General features: G+C 41.6%; 1 protein-coding gene across 2 annotated transcripts; it reads left to right on the forward strand.

Annotated features, from left to right (window-relative positions):
• fbxo15 (F-box protein 15) lies at window positions 1–14876 on the forward strand. Of its 2 annotated transcripts, none has more exons than XM_034198812.1 (9): window positions 1–303; window positions 698–802; window positions 1381–1620; window positions 5186–5389; window positions 6762–6906; window positions 6986–7068; window positions 9039–9172; window positions 10221–10345; window positions 14476–14876. In XM_034198812.1, exons 1-9 carry the CDS (start codon window positions 218–220, stop codon window positions 14734–14736), a joined length of 1383 nt encoding a protein of 460 aa, XP_034054703.1. In that variant the 5' UTR covers window positions 1–217; the 3' UTR covers window positions 14737–14876. The 2 variants fall into 2 exon arrangements, with proteins under 2 accessions (XP_034054703.1, XP_034054704.1); XM_034198813.1 differs by lacking the exon at window positions 14476–14876 and adding an exon at window positions 13066–13620.
• Window positions 14877–16607: the final 1731 nt, after the last annotated feature.

Consider the following 16607-nt stretch of genomic DNA (forward strand, 5'->3'; position numbering starts at 1 on the left):
TGGCGACTGGACGCTGAGTTTAGGAAATTCACGAAACACGGTTATTCTTCGACCAAAAAGTGCCCAAATAGCGATATTTGTTCACTTAATAGTGGATTAAAACGTAGTGACTGGTTTCCATTGTATTTTTTGACGTTAGACTTAAAAAGCGCGGTAAAATAAACGGCTTAATGGCTTCAACTTCCGAGTAAATAAAAAAATACATAAATAAATTAAAATGGCGACCGCACCTAAAGCAGTAAGATACAGGGCACTGCGGACGTTCAAAAGAGCTCACAAATCACCTTTAATCTTTCTGGAAAGGTAATATATTACATCATTTGACCTGTGTCATATGCAACACTTCCGCCATTAAAACATTTGCAAATGACTGATCAAGTGAAATCAATACAGGTGAAAGTAGGCTGTAATCAGTGTTGTCATATCTTGAAGTACATTTACTTACGTACTGTACTTTTTAAGGAACCTGTACTTTACCAAAGTATTTCCATTTTACGTTACCTTATACTTCAACTCCACTACATTTTGGAAGCCAATGTTGTACTTTTTACAGTAGGCTATGCAGCAACTCTCTTTTTGTTGTCAGAAGCCTATGAAATGATTGATATGTAGCTTGTCAATAGTCACCTACGCTAAAGAGATAACTCAGTGGTGTCTCTTCTCATCTTCATCACCCTCTTCATGTCTTTATCTGCAGGCTGCCATTGGAGATCCTGTTGAAGATTCTGTCCTACCTGGATGTCTCTGCTCTTTACACACTCAGCCATGTCAACAAGGTCTTCTATCAGCTCGCCAATGATAAGTAAGTACCAGCAATACACACTGAACTTAAAATACACAAGTATTTAAGGAATGTAACGCAAAGTCATGGATCCTTCTCTTGTCAAGGATTTTCAGTCGTATTTTCTTGAATCAATTGAAAAATCTACCAGTCGAGTGAAAGGATCCATTGACAGATTATTACATTAGTCTCCTAATCATTTGTATAATATTTTGTTTAGTCTAAATATATAGTCAACAAGATTTAGACGGAAGTTATTTGGTTATATTGAGATGTTTTTTGTAAAGAGACAGCAGCCTTCACCACAGGCACTCACCTCAAGACTTCACCTTTTTAGGTTTAACACATACATTACCAGCAGGGAACAATATGTAGAAACTGGATTACATGTATTTTTAAATGGAAAACTAGTACGTGACATCTCCTAACTAAGAGTGGGGTCAAGTATTGCTGCCTAAACCAACACACACGTAACAGAAGGACATGCATTCAATGACAAGACAGAGGGTTATGTTGATGTGTTAGGTTGCCACAGGTCTGACATTCTAACACATCAGATGTAACAAATACCAACCTCTCACCTTCCTCCATCGATGCAGTGTTCTGTGGGAAAAGATCCACAAAGCAGAGCATCGCAGGAAGAGAAATCTGAAATGTGACTGCACGTACGAGCTGCTGCAGAGGATGTCCAGGATGGAGTTAGAGGATCCTCCTGAGAACTTCTGGAAGCACCAGCACTTCAACTCTTTAATCAAATATGACACGAAGACGTTGAAAAGTAATCTTGGAATCCTCAACCGTCACACTGGACTGCCCAGCCGAACACAACAGGTCCTCAGGTAAGAGGACAAAGAAACTGCTTCTCCTGAGGTGTTGGATTTGTTTAATGAACCAAGCCCTTGATGTTCCTTAGCAGACAATTGACTAGCCTGCCAAGTGTTTGTGAGTTAAGCTAATTGAGTGCTAACCATGTATTCTCAAGCATTTGAATCTCTTAGCTACGCAGGTCTCATTATTTCTCCTCGAGTCAACCAGTTTTATATTTTAAAGTTGTCTGCTTTACTTAATTGCAGCTAAAAGGGGGTTTGTTGTGTGCCATGTGTCTTTCTGTATATCCTGATACTTTGTGTCACGATTTGACTCAAAATCGATTCTCGTTTCAAAACAATTCCTGATACGAAAGGGATTCTGTATTGAGTACATAAGGGTGATGATCTACTCAAGTGCACGAATAAAGCAGCAAATGATAACTTTAAACCACAGTAAAGTGTGTTTAGGATTATGGAGTTTATATATTTGAAAAAGTCCTATCAACTAATTGCAATAATGTAAATGCAAAGTGGAAAACTTAAGACAAAAGGGAACATGTATTCATGCTAAACTTACATAGATAAACATCTAGATCTCTATTGTTACATGAATATACTTGTTTTTTTAATATATCATATATATAACTTTATTTTTCAGTTTTTCACAAATACAGTTTGTCTGACAAAAAGCTGCAAACCCCACCCCACCCCCCCTCTAGGTGGTACTCCCCAATGAATAGACAAACATATGACAGACAGATAAATAAATAAAATGTACAATAAAATAAACATAAAAAAATGAAAAATCAATAAAATAAGGAATAGACCAAAATAAATACATACAACAACATAATGATGACAATAGACAGTATACAAGTGAATACTCAGATATAATAAAACATCACACACATAGCCCAAACAAAACATTTGCGTTGGTCATCAGATCAAGGGGCGTTGGTGAACTCCAGTTCGAATCCCCGCCTCGGCTGCCACTGCGTCAGGCCGTTGTCTCCTTGGGCAAGACACTTCACCCTGTGGGTAATGTCCGCAGTAATGACTCTTACATGTCTAATATGTGTAATGTGTACTTCTAAAGCGCTTTGAGCACCTGTAATGCATTATTATTATTATTATTGCCAGCCTTCTAAATCCCTAATGTGACGAGGTACGTGAATATACTTTCACCCCTTATGGCATATTCTGTTTGGTATGTTTTCCATCAGCTCTGTATCATGGAGCCGCTGCTGGTTAGCAAACAGTAAACCTTTGGAGATCCACCCTCGCTGTCAGGAAAGTTCAAGGGTAGAAACCAGAAGACGGTTCAAGCCGCCGGCCACGGAAAACAAACCACTCTTTGTTTTTCATATCGCAGTTAATGACACTTATTAAAGGTGAGCAGGGAGGTCTCTGTCTGAGCGAGATGTCTTTCTCAGGGGAACTCACAGGAGAAGCTCCCTCATCGCTTTCTGCTGTGTTCCTATAACCTTTGATTAGAGACCGTGCAGCACTCAATTCTGAGCTCAGTGGCAGCCGCTGTGCTACAGAGGGCAAGGAGACATAATTGTGTTCCTTGCAGAGGCTGTCTGAATTGTTGAAATAAATTACTTAGGGCCCCCAACTCCTCATCCACAACACCGTCATGCACACACACTAACTATGAGTATTCCCTGGAGGTGTTATACACACTGAGGAGCATGCGATGTACCTGGGTAATAATCATTTCACAAGACATCATACACGCAGAGTGAAATCCCCTGGGTCATTTCTGTTTTTAGCTCCACTTTTGTGATATTGGAAGGAGCCTCAGCGAGGCAGGGGCTGCATCACAGTGGGGGGGCAGCCCTGAATCACAGTTGTGACACAATTGGATCAAGAGATTTATCACAACAGCAGCGGTTCCATTTAATCTGTTGCATTTTATTTCATTACGATAGCAGCTTAACTGGAGTCATACTGCTGTTAAAGGACATGCCTTTAAACCCCTAGTTCTCATGATTTCAAAGAACAAGGGTCGACACAGCCGGATTATTTGCATTGTGTTGACTTTAAACACATGTTTGGTATCAAATCAAATCAAGTTTTATTTATATAGCACATTTATAAACGATTTTTGGTCGAGCCAAAGTGCTGTACATATAACAGCCTACAGTAGAGACACTTTACAGCAAATACAACATCACAGATTAGACCCTCTGTCCTTAGACCCTCTGTCCTTAGACCCTCTGTCCTTAGACCCTCTGTCCTTAGACCCTCTGTCCTTAGACCCTCTGTCCTTAGACCCTCTGTCCTTAGACCCTCTGTCCTTAGATCCTCTGTCCTTAGACCCTCTGTCCTTAGACCCTCTGTCCTTAGACCCTCTGTCCTTAGACCCTGTCCTTAGATCCTCTGTCCTTAGACCCTCTGTCCTTAGACCCTCTGTCCTTAGACCCTCTGTCCTTAGACCCTCTGTCCTTAGATCCTCTGTCCTTAGACCCTCTGTCCTTAGACCCTCTGTCCTTAGACCCTCTGTCCTTAGACCCTCTGTCCTTAGATCCTCTGTCCTTAGACCCTCTGTCCTTAGACCCTCTGTCCTTAGACCCTCTGTCCTTAGACCCTCTGTCCTTAGACCCTCTGTCCTCAGACCCTCTGTCCTTAGACCCTCTGTCCTTAGACCCTCTGTCCTTAGACCCTCTGTCCTTAGACCCTCTGTCCCTTAGAATCCTCTGTCCTTAGACCCTCTGTCCTTAGACCCTCTGTCCTTAGACCCTCTGTCCTTAGACCCTCTGTCCTTAGACCCTCTGTCCTTAGACCCTCTGTCCTTAGACCCTCTGTCCTTAGACCCTCTGTCCTTAGACCCTCTGTCCTTAGACCCTCACATCGTACAAGGAAACACTTCCAGAGAAAACCCACAGTTTGTATGCAATTGTAAGTCACTGGTGTCTTTATGTGGCTTTCAGGGAATGATAGGTGAGTAAATACCAACCCCAGTCTGAAAACTGAAGCCGATGTGGAATGGCTACTGGCTTCAAAAGTTAGTCGATGCCCATAGAACCACATGTTAAAATGACCGACTTTACAGCAGAAATAAACATGTTTACTTCTGTTTTAGTCCGTATATTTACCTCCAGCTTTTTATGACAACTGTATGAGGTTGATTGAATATAAATCACCCGTTTAAACTTGGTCAGGGCTTGAAGGTATTCATTATTGACTTTAAGATAAGATATATCAATATTCCAATTATTTGTATATCGACTATTCTGCACAATTTCTATTCTATTCTATTTACTTGCACTATTATCTGTTTGATTGTGTTGCACTGTTGGAGGAGCCTGTGACCTATGAAATCCTGCATCCTTGAAAAAAGCTAAGCCCCGCCCACCGCTGCTACTCTGTCGAGCTGTTGAAGTGACCCTGGAGCCCACAATGTCACTAACTGCACTTCTTAAGAAGATATTGTCTGTTCTTTTTGAAAAACAATAGAGACAGAATAGCAGACAGAAGGGTCAACAAGGCTACTGAGCCGAGACACTTCCCCCACTGCATACAAACAATGCTTTTTTAGCCAAACATCTGTCATATATTTGTGCTGTAAACCTGCATTATGTTATTTCAGGAACTTGCGCGTCACGTGGGAGCTGACAGTCTCTGATAAGTCGGGGCATAAGAGCACTTTTGAGCCGAGCTGGTGCCGGTTCTGTGAGACTTCTGTGTCTCTGAGCTGGAGCGGAGGAGGCCAGCTGTCCGACTACAAGAAGATCTCCAGCCTCCATCTGCACGGTGTCAGGAGGATAGCCCTCAACTTGCCCGGTCTGAAGACGTAAGACAGCCATCTGCACCTTCTCAATCAAATACAATGCAAAGGGGCTTTATTGGCATGACCACATTTGAAACATAGTATTGCCAAAGCATTTTGCACAAGGCGTTACAACAGAACACAACTAAAAGAAACACTAAACATAAATGTCAACAATACATGTGGCACAACGGTATAACACAAAACATACTGTATATGCCAACAACGTGCAAAAAGTAAATACAAATATAATATATATATTAGTATATAGAATAGAATAGAAACCTGTATTGTCACTATAGAGGTACAATGAGATGACTACTCCTTTTTTCAAGGTGCCATCAAAAATACAAAAAACCAACAAGAGACATTCAACATTCAGGAGAAGACAACATACAAACAACAAGCATTCATACTTCAATTTGCAGATAGAGTTAAAGTTCAGGAATATATCGGTTTAAGTAAAATAAATAATAATAAAAAAAATATATACATATATTGTGTCAGTGCATGCTGGAGTTTAGTGCTCTAAAGGGGACCTATCATGCAAAATGCTCTTTCTGATGTCTTTTATACATCAATGTGTCCCCGCTGTGTCCCCGTGTGTCGGGGAACTCACGCAGCGTCAGGAAATAAAACCCTCTCTCTTTTCCTCCGTACCCAAATCTCTAAAAACGGGGAACAACGGAGCTGATCCAGATTTGAGTCCGATATGACGTAATATCTGAAATGTGGACCCACGGCCCAATCAGAAACGTTGCTATCAGAAACAATGCCCGACTGTTTTGGACGTAATATGGTCTGTGTTTACATTAGCATCGCTAACACTCAGAGCTAACCTGTACTGGAGAGCATGTGTGTGAAGAAGCAGGAAGTAAAGAGGAACTCACCTTGTGGTATAACCGGCAAGAGAGAAAGCCTTTGAGCTCCAAACTGTTTCAGAGAGAATCCTTGATAATCCATGATATGGCGTTTCATCACGGCAGCATTTAGTTTAGACAGTAGCTGCCGGGTCCCGCATGAGCTCAGACCCCTCCTCTTTAAAGCTTTATACCCAAACAGCACTTTAGAAACAGGAAGTGGAATAGAGGGATATGAGGCACTGCTAGAATGATCTGTTTGGTGTTTGGAGCAAAACACTTCATAGACATGTTGTTATATATTTGTATATATCTGAGACCTATTGCCTAAAAATAGCATGATGGGTGACCTTTAAGAGATACATAAAAAGTGTGTGTGTGTGTCTCACTGCTCCTGAGGTTGTGGCAGGTCAAAACGTATTCTGCTGCCAGATTGCTGCTCTCTGTGAGCTCTCCTAACTGGGCTTGTCATTACATTGGTTGCAGTTTAGTGCATTCTGTCTCCTGGTTGTCTCTCGCTCTTTTCTTGCTCTTAGTCCTGGCCGCAGGTTCCTCATGCTAAAGTTAGACATGCAGGCTGTAGCTGAACGCATGCAGATCATCGGTCGGGACAAACTGGTTGAACTGAAGCTGCTTCAGCCTGGCATTATCATCGGCGTCTGGAGGGAAATTAATTCAAAGGCAACTACTTTACACATTTGTAATCATGTGATTTTAGTAGCTGAAAAACGTTGTAATTTTGCGATTTGTCTCTTTGCAGGACCAGAGCTCCGTGGCCTTTGTCATGTTCACCCTCCACTTCCACAGGCTGGTGGAGAGAAGCACCAATGAGAACCCTCTTTGGTACAGTAGGTTGCACTTTAACAGACACCTTCCTTATTCACACGCTCACATGGCGTGCAGTGTATCAGCGTCACGGCTCAGATTTGAGCCTCTGATGCAGTCAGGTGAGATTCAAACCTTCAGCATCACTGACACCTGTATTTCACCCAGCAGTGCGAAAAAGTGACTTTACCACACTTTTTCATATATAGAAGTTCTTCTTGTCAGGGCCAGTTTTCCCATGAGGACACGACACAGTGCGGGTGTTAATTGCAAGCAGTGGATTTTTCTGAAAAGCCGACTTTGAGTGTTTGAATGAAATAGATTAAAAACCAGTGGGATAGATGGGTGACCTCTAAAGGTTGTCTTTCCCTTCTCTTGAGCTGAAACGAGCTAGAAACATGGAACTTGGCCCAAAGGAAATGTCCAGATATGATGTTGATGTAATGAATGCACACAACTGCAAATCTGCAAAAGGCCGTGTAAGGGAAACTTGTGCAGCAATGGAGAGTCAGGACTCAGAGAGACACGAGGAGAGTTGGAGCTTTGATGTCAAACACTGGTAGTTTATTACAAGTCAACAGCCGGAGAATTCATATCACAAGTCACAGCAGCAAAAGGTTCTGACTGCACGGGTGGGTTGTCATGTCAATTCTGATCAGCCTATCTCTCGATAGACCTTTTAACTAGTTTACAGAGAGTTAATGAGCATATTGGGGGAGGCGTAAACATCTGTGGAGCTACAGGAGATTATCCCCCAACTAGAAATACTCAATCACTTGTCAGTGGTGTTTAGAAGCCAGCGTTCTCACAGTCGTAAACCCCCCTATCAGGCCATAACACTGACACTTAAGTGCTGGAGCACATTCCGTAAAGGAGATAACAGAATATTGGTTGGTTATTAACGTCAACAGGCAATAAGGTTAAATATCTAGGAGTAAAGACAAAATGATTCCCTCACAGTTCATGCCCCTCAAAGTATGAATCTGATCTATTTTAAATGAGGCAATCCTGATTGATAACTCGGACTGATCGAGTAACACGTACTTAACATCGACACCAAGTCTCATTCATATCCAATTAAAGGGGGGTGATAAAGCGGAACTTTTTAAAATGCTCACCTCACTCTCAAGCCAGATAAAATGTACAAGAGCAGCAAAGGGGACTCTTTCCATTTGATGTCGTTTTTTTATTTTGCTCTCTTTCGTTAAACATACTGGATACCATCACCCAAAGTGAAGCTTCCAAAAATCATGCGATAAGGGGAATCAGGTAGACATCATGTCAAGAGTCACAAATGTTGGATACTGTTGGGGAACAGTTCGCCCTGCATGTCCTCCTTCGCCCTGTGACGCAGCTGACCAACCTCGAGCAGCCGCTATCCCCCGTAAGGAGGGTCAGAGATAGTTATAGCTGTGGGACACCTGGAACACATCCTTCTCGGGGTGTAGAAGACCCCGAGCCATAAGCGACAACAACTGTGATTCAGTGTCCTCAGCTGTTCAGTCTATCTATTGAAGAATGTTGATCATTACACTCTGAACTAGTTCAAACCTGGAGCTACAGGAGGGCTCTTCAGGATTGATTGTGGCATCTCTACCGTGTGGTCAGACCGTGACATGTCTGTGAATTCAAAAGCTCCAAATAAACCGTCGGTGTTTGCCATCAAAGCTCCAGCTCTCCTCGTGTCTCTCCGAGTCCTGACTCCTATTGCTTCAGAGGTTTCTCCCACAGAAACCACTGGGTCAAAGCATACAGTGTTCACTTTTTTATTTGTACGGACATCTAAAGAAAAAGCAGGGAGCAGTGCAGCTACCTCTCCTGTCAGCCTGTGACTCCAGCACAACGTGGACATAGCCCCCTCTCCTGGTTTACTGTGAGATCACAATGTCACAGACTCCAGAAGACCCTCTGAAATGCCTTCTTAATGAAGTCCTTGTTCCTTCACTCGCTGCAGTCTTACCTTTTTGTCTTTCTCTGTCTTCCTGTAGCCCGATCTTAAAACCCATTTGTAACGACGTTGACTCTGAACACGGCCTCTATGGTTACCAGCTTCACGTGGCTCTCAACGACACTACGTGCGACATCATGTCCGAAAACTTCTCCCAGCTCTTCTGCCGGAAAGGTCGTTTATTTATGCCAACAATCACTAAGTCACACTTTCTACTGTACTGTATGAGAACTCTGGAGCAGACAACATTCATACACTTACTTAGGATCAGGTGCTGAGTCTTTTTTACAATTCATACTTATTGTTAATCTTGGGCAACAGGCAAAAATGCTTTTTACTTTTCAGGACAATGAACTTTGTTACTGTCCTCCATGGAACATTACAACTTGTTATCATTTGCACTCATCTAGTTATATATCATTTGCCCAATAACTGTGATATATGTACAAATTCAATACACACATATTTGTTTAAAACGCACATTGCAAAAAAGCTACCAATATGTATTTTTATCTTAAAAACATTGCCTTCATATCCGTCACGGTGTGTGCAGGAAGCAGGACCCAAATGCAGATTAACGTGTCAAAAATATCTCCTTTATTTCAAGGCTATACTAATCACAAAGACAGAACAGAACACTCACCGAAGACCAAGTCAAAACACAAGACGAACCGACAAAGACAGACAAACCAGAACTTAAATACACACAAGACTAATTATACAAACAAGACACGGGTGAGGAGGGAGGAGAAAACACAGGGGCACCAGGTGAACACACTCGAGTAATCAGACACACCAGGGAAACTAACGACAGGGAACCACAGACAGATCGAAAGACAAAACACAACGCAGACAGAAACAGGCAAGACAGGAAGTGAAGACCTTTCAAAATAAAACATGAAACAAAAGACAGAAAAAGACAAAATACAACACAGACAGATCTTGACAATATGTATGTTCTTGTATTTCATTTTCAAACAGCGTGCTATTCTACACATAATGTACGAGCATATAAAACAACAAAAACGTTATTACCACTAAGAACCTAATTGCATATGACAGTTATTATATTGCTCATATTTAGAAATCCATCGAAATGTTTTTCATCATCTCACGCTCTTCTGAAATGTCAAATGTTTTTAGTCTGATGATTTTAGCCTTTTACAAAATGTCAAATGATTCTTCAACAGATGAACTCCAGTGTGTTTTTCTCTCTGATCAGCTGACATCAGTGACGGTTTGATGCGTCTGAGCGCCATCAGCAGGTCAAACCCATCGCAGCACACGCGTCTGTCCGGCAGCGTCAGTCTTCCCTGGAGCTGTGAGTCTCTGCAGGGCAACGTGCAGGTACTTCTGGGTACTTGAAAACTCACCTGTTCACCATGGCCTTTGACCCCTAACCCATCACAGTCACAATTTGTACTTTATTATTTGCCCCTCTTGTTTGGTGTTTGTTCACCATGTAAAGCGGCCTTGGGTCTATTGAAGGCGCTATACACATGTACTCTACTATGGTTGTTATTATTAAGAGAGAAATGCATGCCCAACACATCCTAGTACGATTCTGACAAGAAGTTATTTTGAAACAGATAAGGCTTTTACTGTGAAACGTCACAATCATTCTCTATGTCAGTGGTTCTCAAACCTCTTTGAATAATGTACCCCCTTTGAAAAAAATATTCATTCAAGTACCCCCTGATCAGCGCAAACACAATTTGTTAGGGAAGAAATGCCTATATAAAGAGGTACAGCACAGCGCTGCACCATCAGTGTCTGATTTATTAAAACAACAACCTTGTAACTGAGAAACACGCAGCTCTGCATGATCACAGCTCCCCCGCTGAGTTAGACCTAACACACTTAGCTAGTTCATCTACTCTGGAACTAGTAAACTAGTTATAAATATATGTATTCTTTACTGTCGGGTCACTTATTACAGGTTCAGTGAGCTGCACGAGACTGACGGGCTGTCAGGAGAGGGAGAGGAAAAGAGAGCACGTAGTTCATCTACTATTAGTAGTTTGTTTAAATGCATTACTTTTTTTTTCATTAACATAAAATAAATCTCACTGCAGTACTCCAACGTACCCCTAGGGGTCCGCGTACCCCCATTTGAGAACCACTGCTCTATGTTATCCCGTTAAGTAGAATTCAGTTATTTTCTCATCGCTGACATCACAGTGAAAAGAGCCAAACAGAGAGGTTGCTTTTACTGCGGCACTGAACCTGTTACAGCAGGACACTTTCAAACTAAACGGATTCTTTTTCAACAGGAATGTCATCAATCATATTTTTGTAAATGCAGGAAAATATGCAGTTTAATACGTATTTGATGATTTGTGAACATTTTCAATTCAAATGCTGAATACATTAAAGTGGACCTATCATGCTATATTTGAATAACATATTGTAGGGCCATACCTATATAAGGTATATTTATACGTTTTATTTTTCAAAATACCAAACAGATCATGCATTTTATCCATTCCTCATTTCGCTCAATTTAACACTGCCTTTCATTCAGTGAGAACAGCGCCATCTGGTGGCCTGAAATATGTACTACAGCATCTCCAGCGCTTTCGAACGGCAATGTCCGTGGCTGTCTCCTCCTGATTGGTGGAGTTGGCCCAATAGCCGTAGCGCCACCGTCCTGACGTCAGAAAAGTGTTCAAATCTGGATCAGTCTGTATCAGATCCGTTGCAGCCCCTTTTTAAGAGATTTGGGTATGGAGTAGGGGTGTAACGGTACACGTACCCTACCGAAATTATTCGGTACGGGCCCTTCGGTTCGGTACACATGTGTACCGAAGTGTACCGAACTAATATAACGTTAAACGTAAAAAATTGAACAACTTCTTGGAAGTAATCTCAGGTGCTGCGTCGCAGCGTTCAGTGTAATTTGCTCACATTGGGTTCAACGCGTCATAGAGCGAGCAAGTCATTTCATTGGATGAGAGGCATACTATGAGAGCGGGTCACAGGGATGCGTTCAAATGTAGTCAGTAATTTGAGGAACTGTCGAAATGGCGAACGCAGATAAAGTTGAGCTCGAAAATCCTCCAGCATCATTGAAGTCTCCGGTTTAGGAACATTTTGGTTGCGCAGTTACGAACAAGGATGACGGACAAAGACAGCTGGACCGAACCAAAGCTGTTTGTCGGCATTGTTCAACTAAAATAGGTTACGCGGCTGGCGACACATCAAACTTGCACACTCATTTGAAAAGGCATCACCCGAACATGAATATCACCGGTACCAAAAGACTTAAGTGCAAACCCAACTCCCACTAGCATGTAAGCCTCCACCACTCGCAGAGAGTTCAGACCGAGCCAAAGCTATTACAAACGTCAAATACCCTTATGTTGCCATGGTAGCAAAGCGCTACCTGGCTGTACCTGCTACCTCTGTCCCTAGAGAGGGTGTTCTCCACAGCAGGAGACATTGTTAGTGCCAGCAGATCTGCCCTTTCAGCAGCAATGTGGACAAGTTCATATTTCTTTAGAACAACATGAAAATACAATGACAAGCAAGTCCTGATGTCAAGCTGGCTGCTTAGGAACAGTACAGTTCAAATACAGATTATTTCAGTTAATCGAAAAGCTGCACCTTAATGTTTATTTTATTATATTTTGTATTTATTTGAGTGAATATTCACAGTTTAATAATAATTTAAAAAATATACGTTATGTTTTGTGATAATTTTTTCTGCTGTACCGAAAACGTACCGAACCGAACCGTGACCTAAAAACCGAGGTACGTACCGAACCGAAATGTTTGTGAACCGTTACACCCCTAGTATGGAGGAAGATAGAGAGGGTTGTGTTTTCTGACTCTTGGTGAGTGCCCTGGAACACCGGGGACACATGTGTATAAAAGACGTACAAAGGTGCATTTTGCATTATAGGTCCCCTTTAATATATTTGTAATAATATCTTGGCGAGAAACATTATAGGATGTTACCCACAAAAACAGAGATGCTGCTTTTACTGTGAAACTTTACAGTCCCTATTTTATTAATACAGTTATTACTTATTTACTACTTTTTTTATTCCTCAACATTTTCCCAGAATTGCTGCGTCTTGAGTTTGTCTTGACCGACCCTGAAACAGAGATGCCGCTTTTAGTCAAAGTCAACTTGATTGTCAATCTTTCCGTTTGTGTGAACAGACAGAGAGATCGAAATACCGTTTCCCACAATCCAGAATACAAAAATACAAATATGTATAAAAATATGTATATACCTAAAATCACACATTTAGACATGAAGCACATCAATCAATATATACAAAATAACAGTCACTGTAACTACTCTGGTCTTGAAAGAACATTACACATCGAACTGATGTCCACAATCACGTTTATTTATCTCTTTGAACAGTCTGAATGAAACACCGTGGAAACGTGTTCGCCGAGTAGACCAGCAGTAGAAAGGCACGTTATTACTCAAACACAATGTCAACATCCGGGGCTAGAGGTCACATGACTTCCGGAAAGATAACTCTTATCATTTTTAACCCTTAGATGCATAAGTGGGTCTTTGTAAAAAAAATTATCATTTCATATTCCAGCTATTCCTCAAAAAACATGTTTTGGATATCAAGCCGTTCACATTTTAAATTTACATTTTAACAAATTGTAGTTTTTGTATTTCTACCCCAAGCTTCCATAAGTGGGTCAAAAATGACCCGCATGCATTTCCTATGGGAACCTTTGATTCTTATCACATGTGGCTGTCAGGAACACATTCACTGTGGACCACACAGACGACATCACAAGTGACACCTCTCAGGAAGATAACTTTACACAGCAAGATCTGAAACCTGTCAGTATCATCATAATAATAATACATTATATTTGTATAGGGCTTTTCAAGGACTCACAGTCGCTTTACAATATAATGGAAGGTTAGGGTGGGGGGTGTAGGACTATCAGACTTGATTAACCGGCATGGATTGATGGGGGGGGGGGGCTTTGAGTAGACAAGAGGAGAAGAGTTTTGAAAAGGGACTGGAATACTGTGAGGGTCTCAGAATACCGGAGATCTTTGCATCGAAATGTTCAAAACGTTTTTTTTTCAAAATGTAATTTTTTTTTCTAAAATTATAAATAGTGAAACATTAAATCTAAAATATTTCTAGTGTGAACCAAAATATAATACTAAATATTATACAAGTGAGTGTTCTTAACCAAAATGACCAAAATGGCATGAAAACACATTATTCTAATACGGGTCCCTTTTGACCCACTTATGGACGAGTGTAGGGTCCAGCCACTCTCAGGGCATCGAAGGGTTAATGACATAAAACAACGTTCAAGCTTTCATTAGGCACTCTTCAAAAATACAAAACAACAAGCTACAGTCACTTCACTTCTTTTACTGTGAAACGATACAATCATCCCCTCTTTTATCTGGCTAAGTAGGACACATGTTCTTATGGCTGAAATCATCTTGATACTTCCTCAACATTTTGCTTCAGAATTGCTGCGTCTTGAGTGTGACTCTGGTGGATTTCTATCAGAGAAAGTTCTGGTGTGTCGGCGCTGCGGTGTCCGTGCAGCTGCAGGAGACGCCCGTCTGCTACGACTACGACGGGGAGCACTTCCTGATCCTCCATCAGGACTCAGAGGGTCGGGTGGAGATACAACTCGTGAAGGAACAGACGCGCTTTGTTGTCGTCAGTTTAGCTGTCTATGTGGCTGTGGACAAAGTCAACAAGTATTTCGGTACAAGTTACTGAACCTGGAACAAAAGCAGGATGCTAGGATTATTTTAGACTAATCTGATGCTTTTTCAACAGAAATGTATCAATTATATTTTGTAAATGCAGGAAAATGTGCAGTTTAAAAACATTTTTGACGATTTGTGAAACATTTTCATTCAAATACTGAATAAATTCATATATTTTGAATAATATCTTTGCATCCTTCCTCATAGCTGCTTGCATCAGTTAGCTATTCACTTGACAATTAAAGTATCCACTGAAATGAGAATAACGAATCATTCTTAATCACTAATCACTTTTATAATAAATCTGTCTTTCATGTATCCGGTGTAATCTCGCTTTTCCTTAGCTATGAATAGATTTGCTTCAGCCAACAGCAGTGTGTCCACAACCTGTGCTTTCCTATAATGTATCCCCTTTAATCCCCATTTGAACTCTTAAGTATACCTTTATCTTTGCAAAACAGGTCATGCTTAACACGTACAAACGTTTTGTTTTCAATGTTTTGTTTTTGTTTCCTCTTCCCGTGACATTTCCACCTGAACACCCGCATTACCTCAAATTGCATTGTCAGCCATTATGCCGTCACTTTCAGATGGAAATTGAGTTTAATGTCCACACCCCGAGCGAGTCTGGCAGCAGCGATAGAATTAGTGAGGGAGCAATTGTTGGAAACAGTAGCCGCGCTGCTGATGGACCAACACTGCTGATGGCAATAGAATAACTCTGGGTAATGGGATTTCAGAGGCTTCCCCTCCTTCTCTCCACGAGGGTCAGCGTCACCTTGAAACACATCACACTGCATTGGCACTAGATCCAACATCTCTCCAGGAAATGAGCCAGAGGGGAAAAGACAGTGTGTGTGATGAGTTTTTTGTTTGTTGTCACAAGCTTCACAATTTAATTGAGAGACACTATAGGTGTAGAATTAGAATAGATGAATCAGAAGGGATGAAAGCCTCTGTAATGGTCACGCATGCAGAGCACTTAGCACACAGTGACATGTGTTCTCTGCTTTAACCCATCCTAGAACCAGGAGTCCAGCACTAGGAGCCAGCTACTGTACAGCGCCGGGGGAGCAATGGGAATGAGGGGGGAAGGGGGGTGTCCGGTGCCTTGCTCAAGGGCACCACAGCAGGGCAGGAGGTGAACTGGGACCTCTCCAAGTCCACACTCCATATTTAGGTCTGGTCGGGGACTTGAACCGGCGACCCTACGGCTCCCAGTCCAAGCCCCTACTGACTGAGGCACTGCCGGGCTCTCTAGGTGCGTTTCCATCCTCCTGTTTTTATGCACATTATTAATTTGCATATTCAGGTAAAATCCTGAGTGTAATTTCAGGAAAATGGAAGACATCTTGATTTGAATGGGAGAGTTTGTGCTTCGTTTTAAAGCAAATGTGTGCTATGAAAACAGATGTGTGGATTTGGCTAAATAAATCGTAAATCTTCACTAACTGAAACCCACACAAATGTCATATCTCCGTCTTGCTTTCCATCCCAATGGTAACATATGTCTTCTAGATAAACAACTCCTTATTATTACCGTTGTGGATTGAAAACAAACATTCATTCTCATTTCTTTTTGCAGATTCGCTCTTGTCCTAATCACAAAGTCTCCGTGTGTTTCTCTATTATTTTAAATGTTAGCGGCTTGTCCTCTCTACTCCTTCCATGTCAGTGCTGTTGAATGGCTCATTGGATGAAAGCCATAAAGCAGTACATTGGATTGCTTTTAATGCACGGACAAATGACATGAAGGCCATTACTGAGGCTGAATGCTGAGCACCATGTATGACTTTCAGGTTGTGTTGCATTTCCATCAGAGCGACCTTCATCCTACTGTTTGCTGTCACATCAGCTGTTGCTAACGGGCAATCCTTCATT

This window comes from Gymnodraco acuticeps, unplaced genomic scaffold (genome assembly GCF_902827175.1).
Source record: "Gymnodraco acuticeps unplaced genomic scaffold, fGymAcu1.1, whole genome shotgun sequence".
NCBI lineage: Eukaryota > Metazoa > Chordata > Actinopteri > Perciformes > Bathydraconidae > Gymnodraco > Gymnodraco acuticeps.

Excerpts from the sequence above, each read along its gene's own strand:
- fbxo15 (XM_034198812.1), top strand. The coding sequence starts at position 218 with ATGGCGACCGCACCTAAAGCAGTAAGATACAGGGCACTGCGGACGTTC. Across the intron at positions 304-697 it reads CCTTTAATCTTTCTGGAAAG|GCTGCCATTGGAGATCCTGT; the intron begins GTAATATATTAC and ends CTTTATCTGCAG. Across the intron at positions 1,621-5,185 it reads CGAACACAACAGGTCCTCAG|GAACTTGCGCGTCACGTGGG; the intron begins GTAAGAGGACAA and ends ATGTTATTTCAG.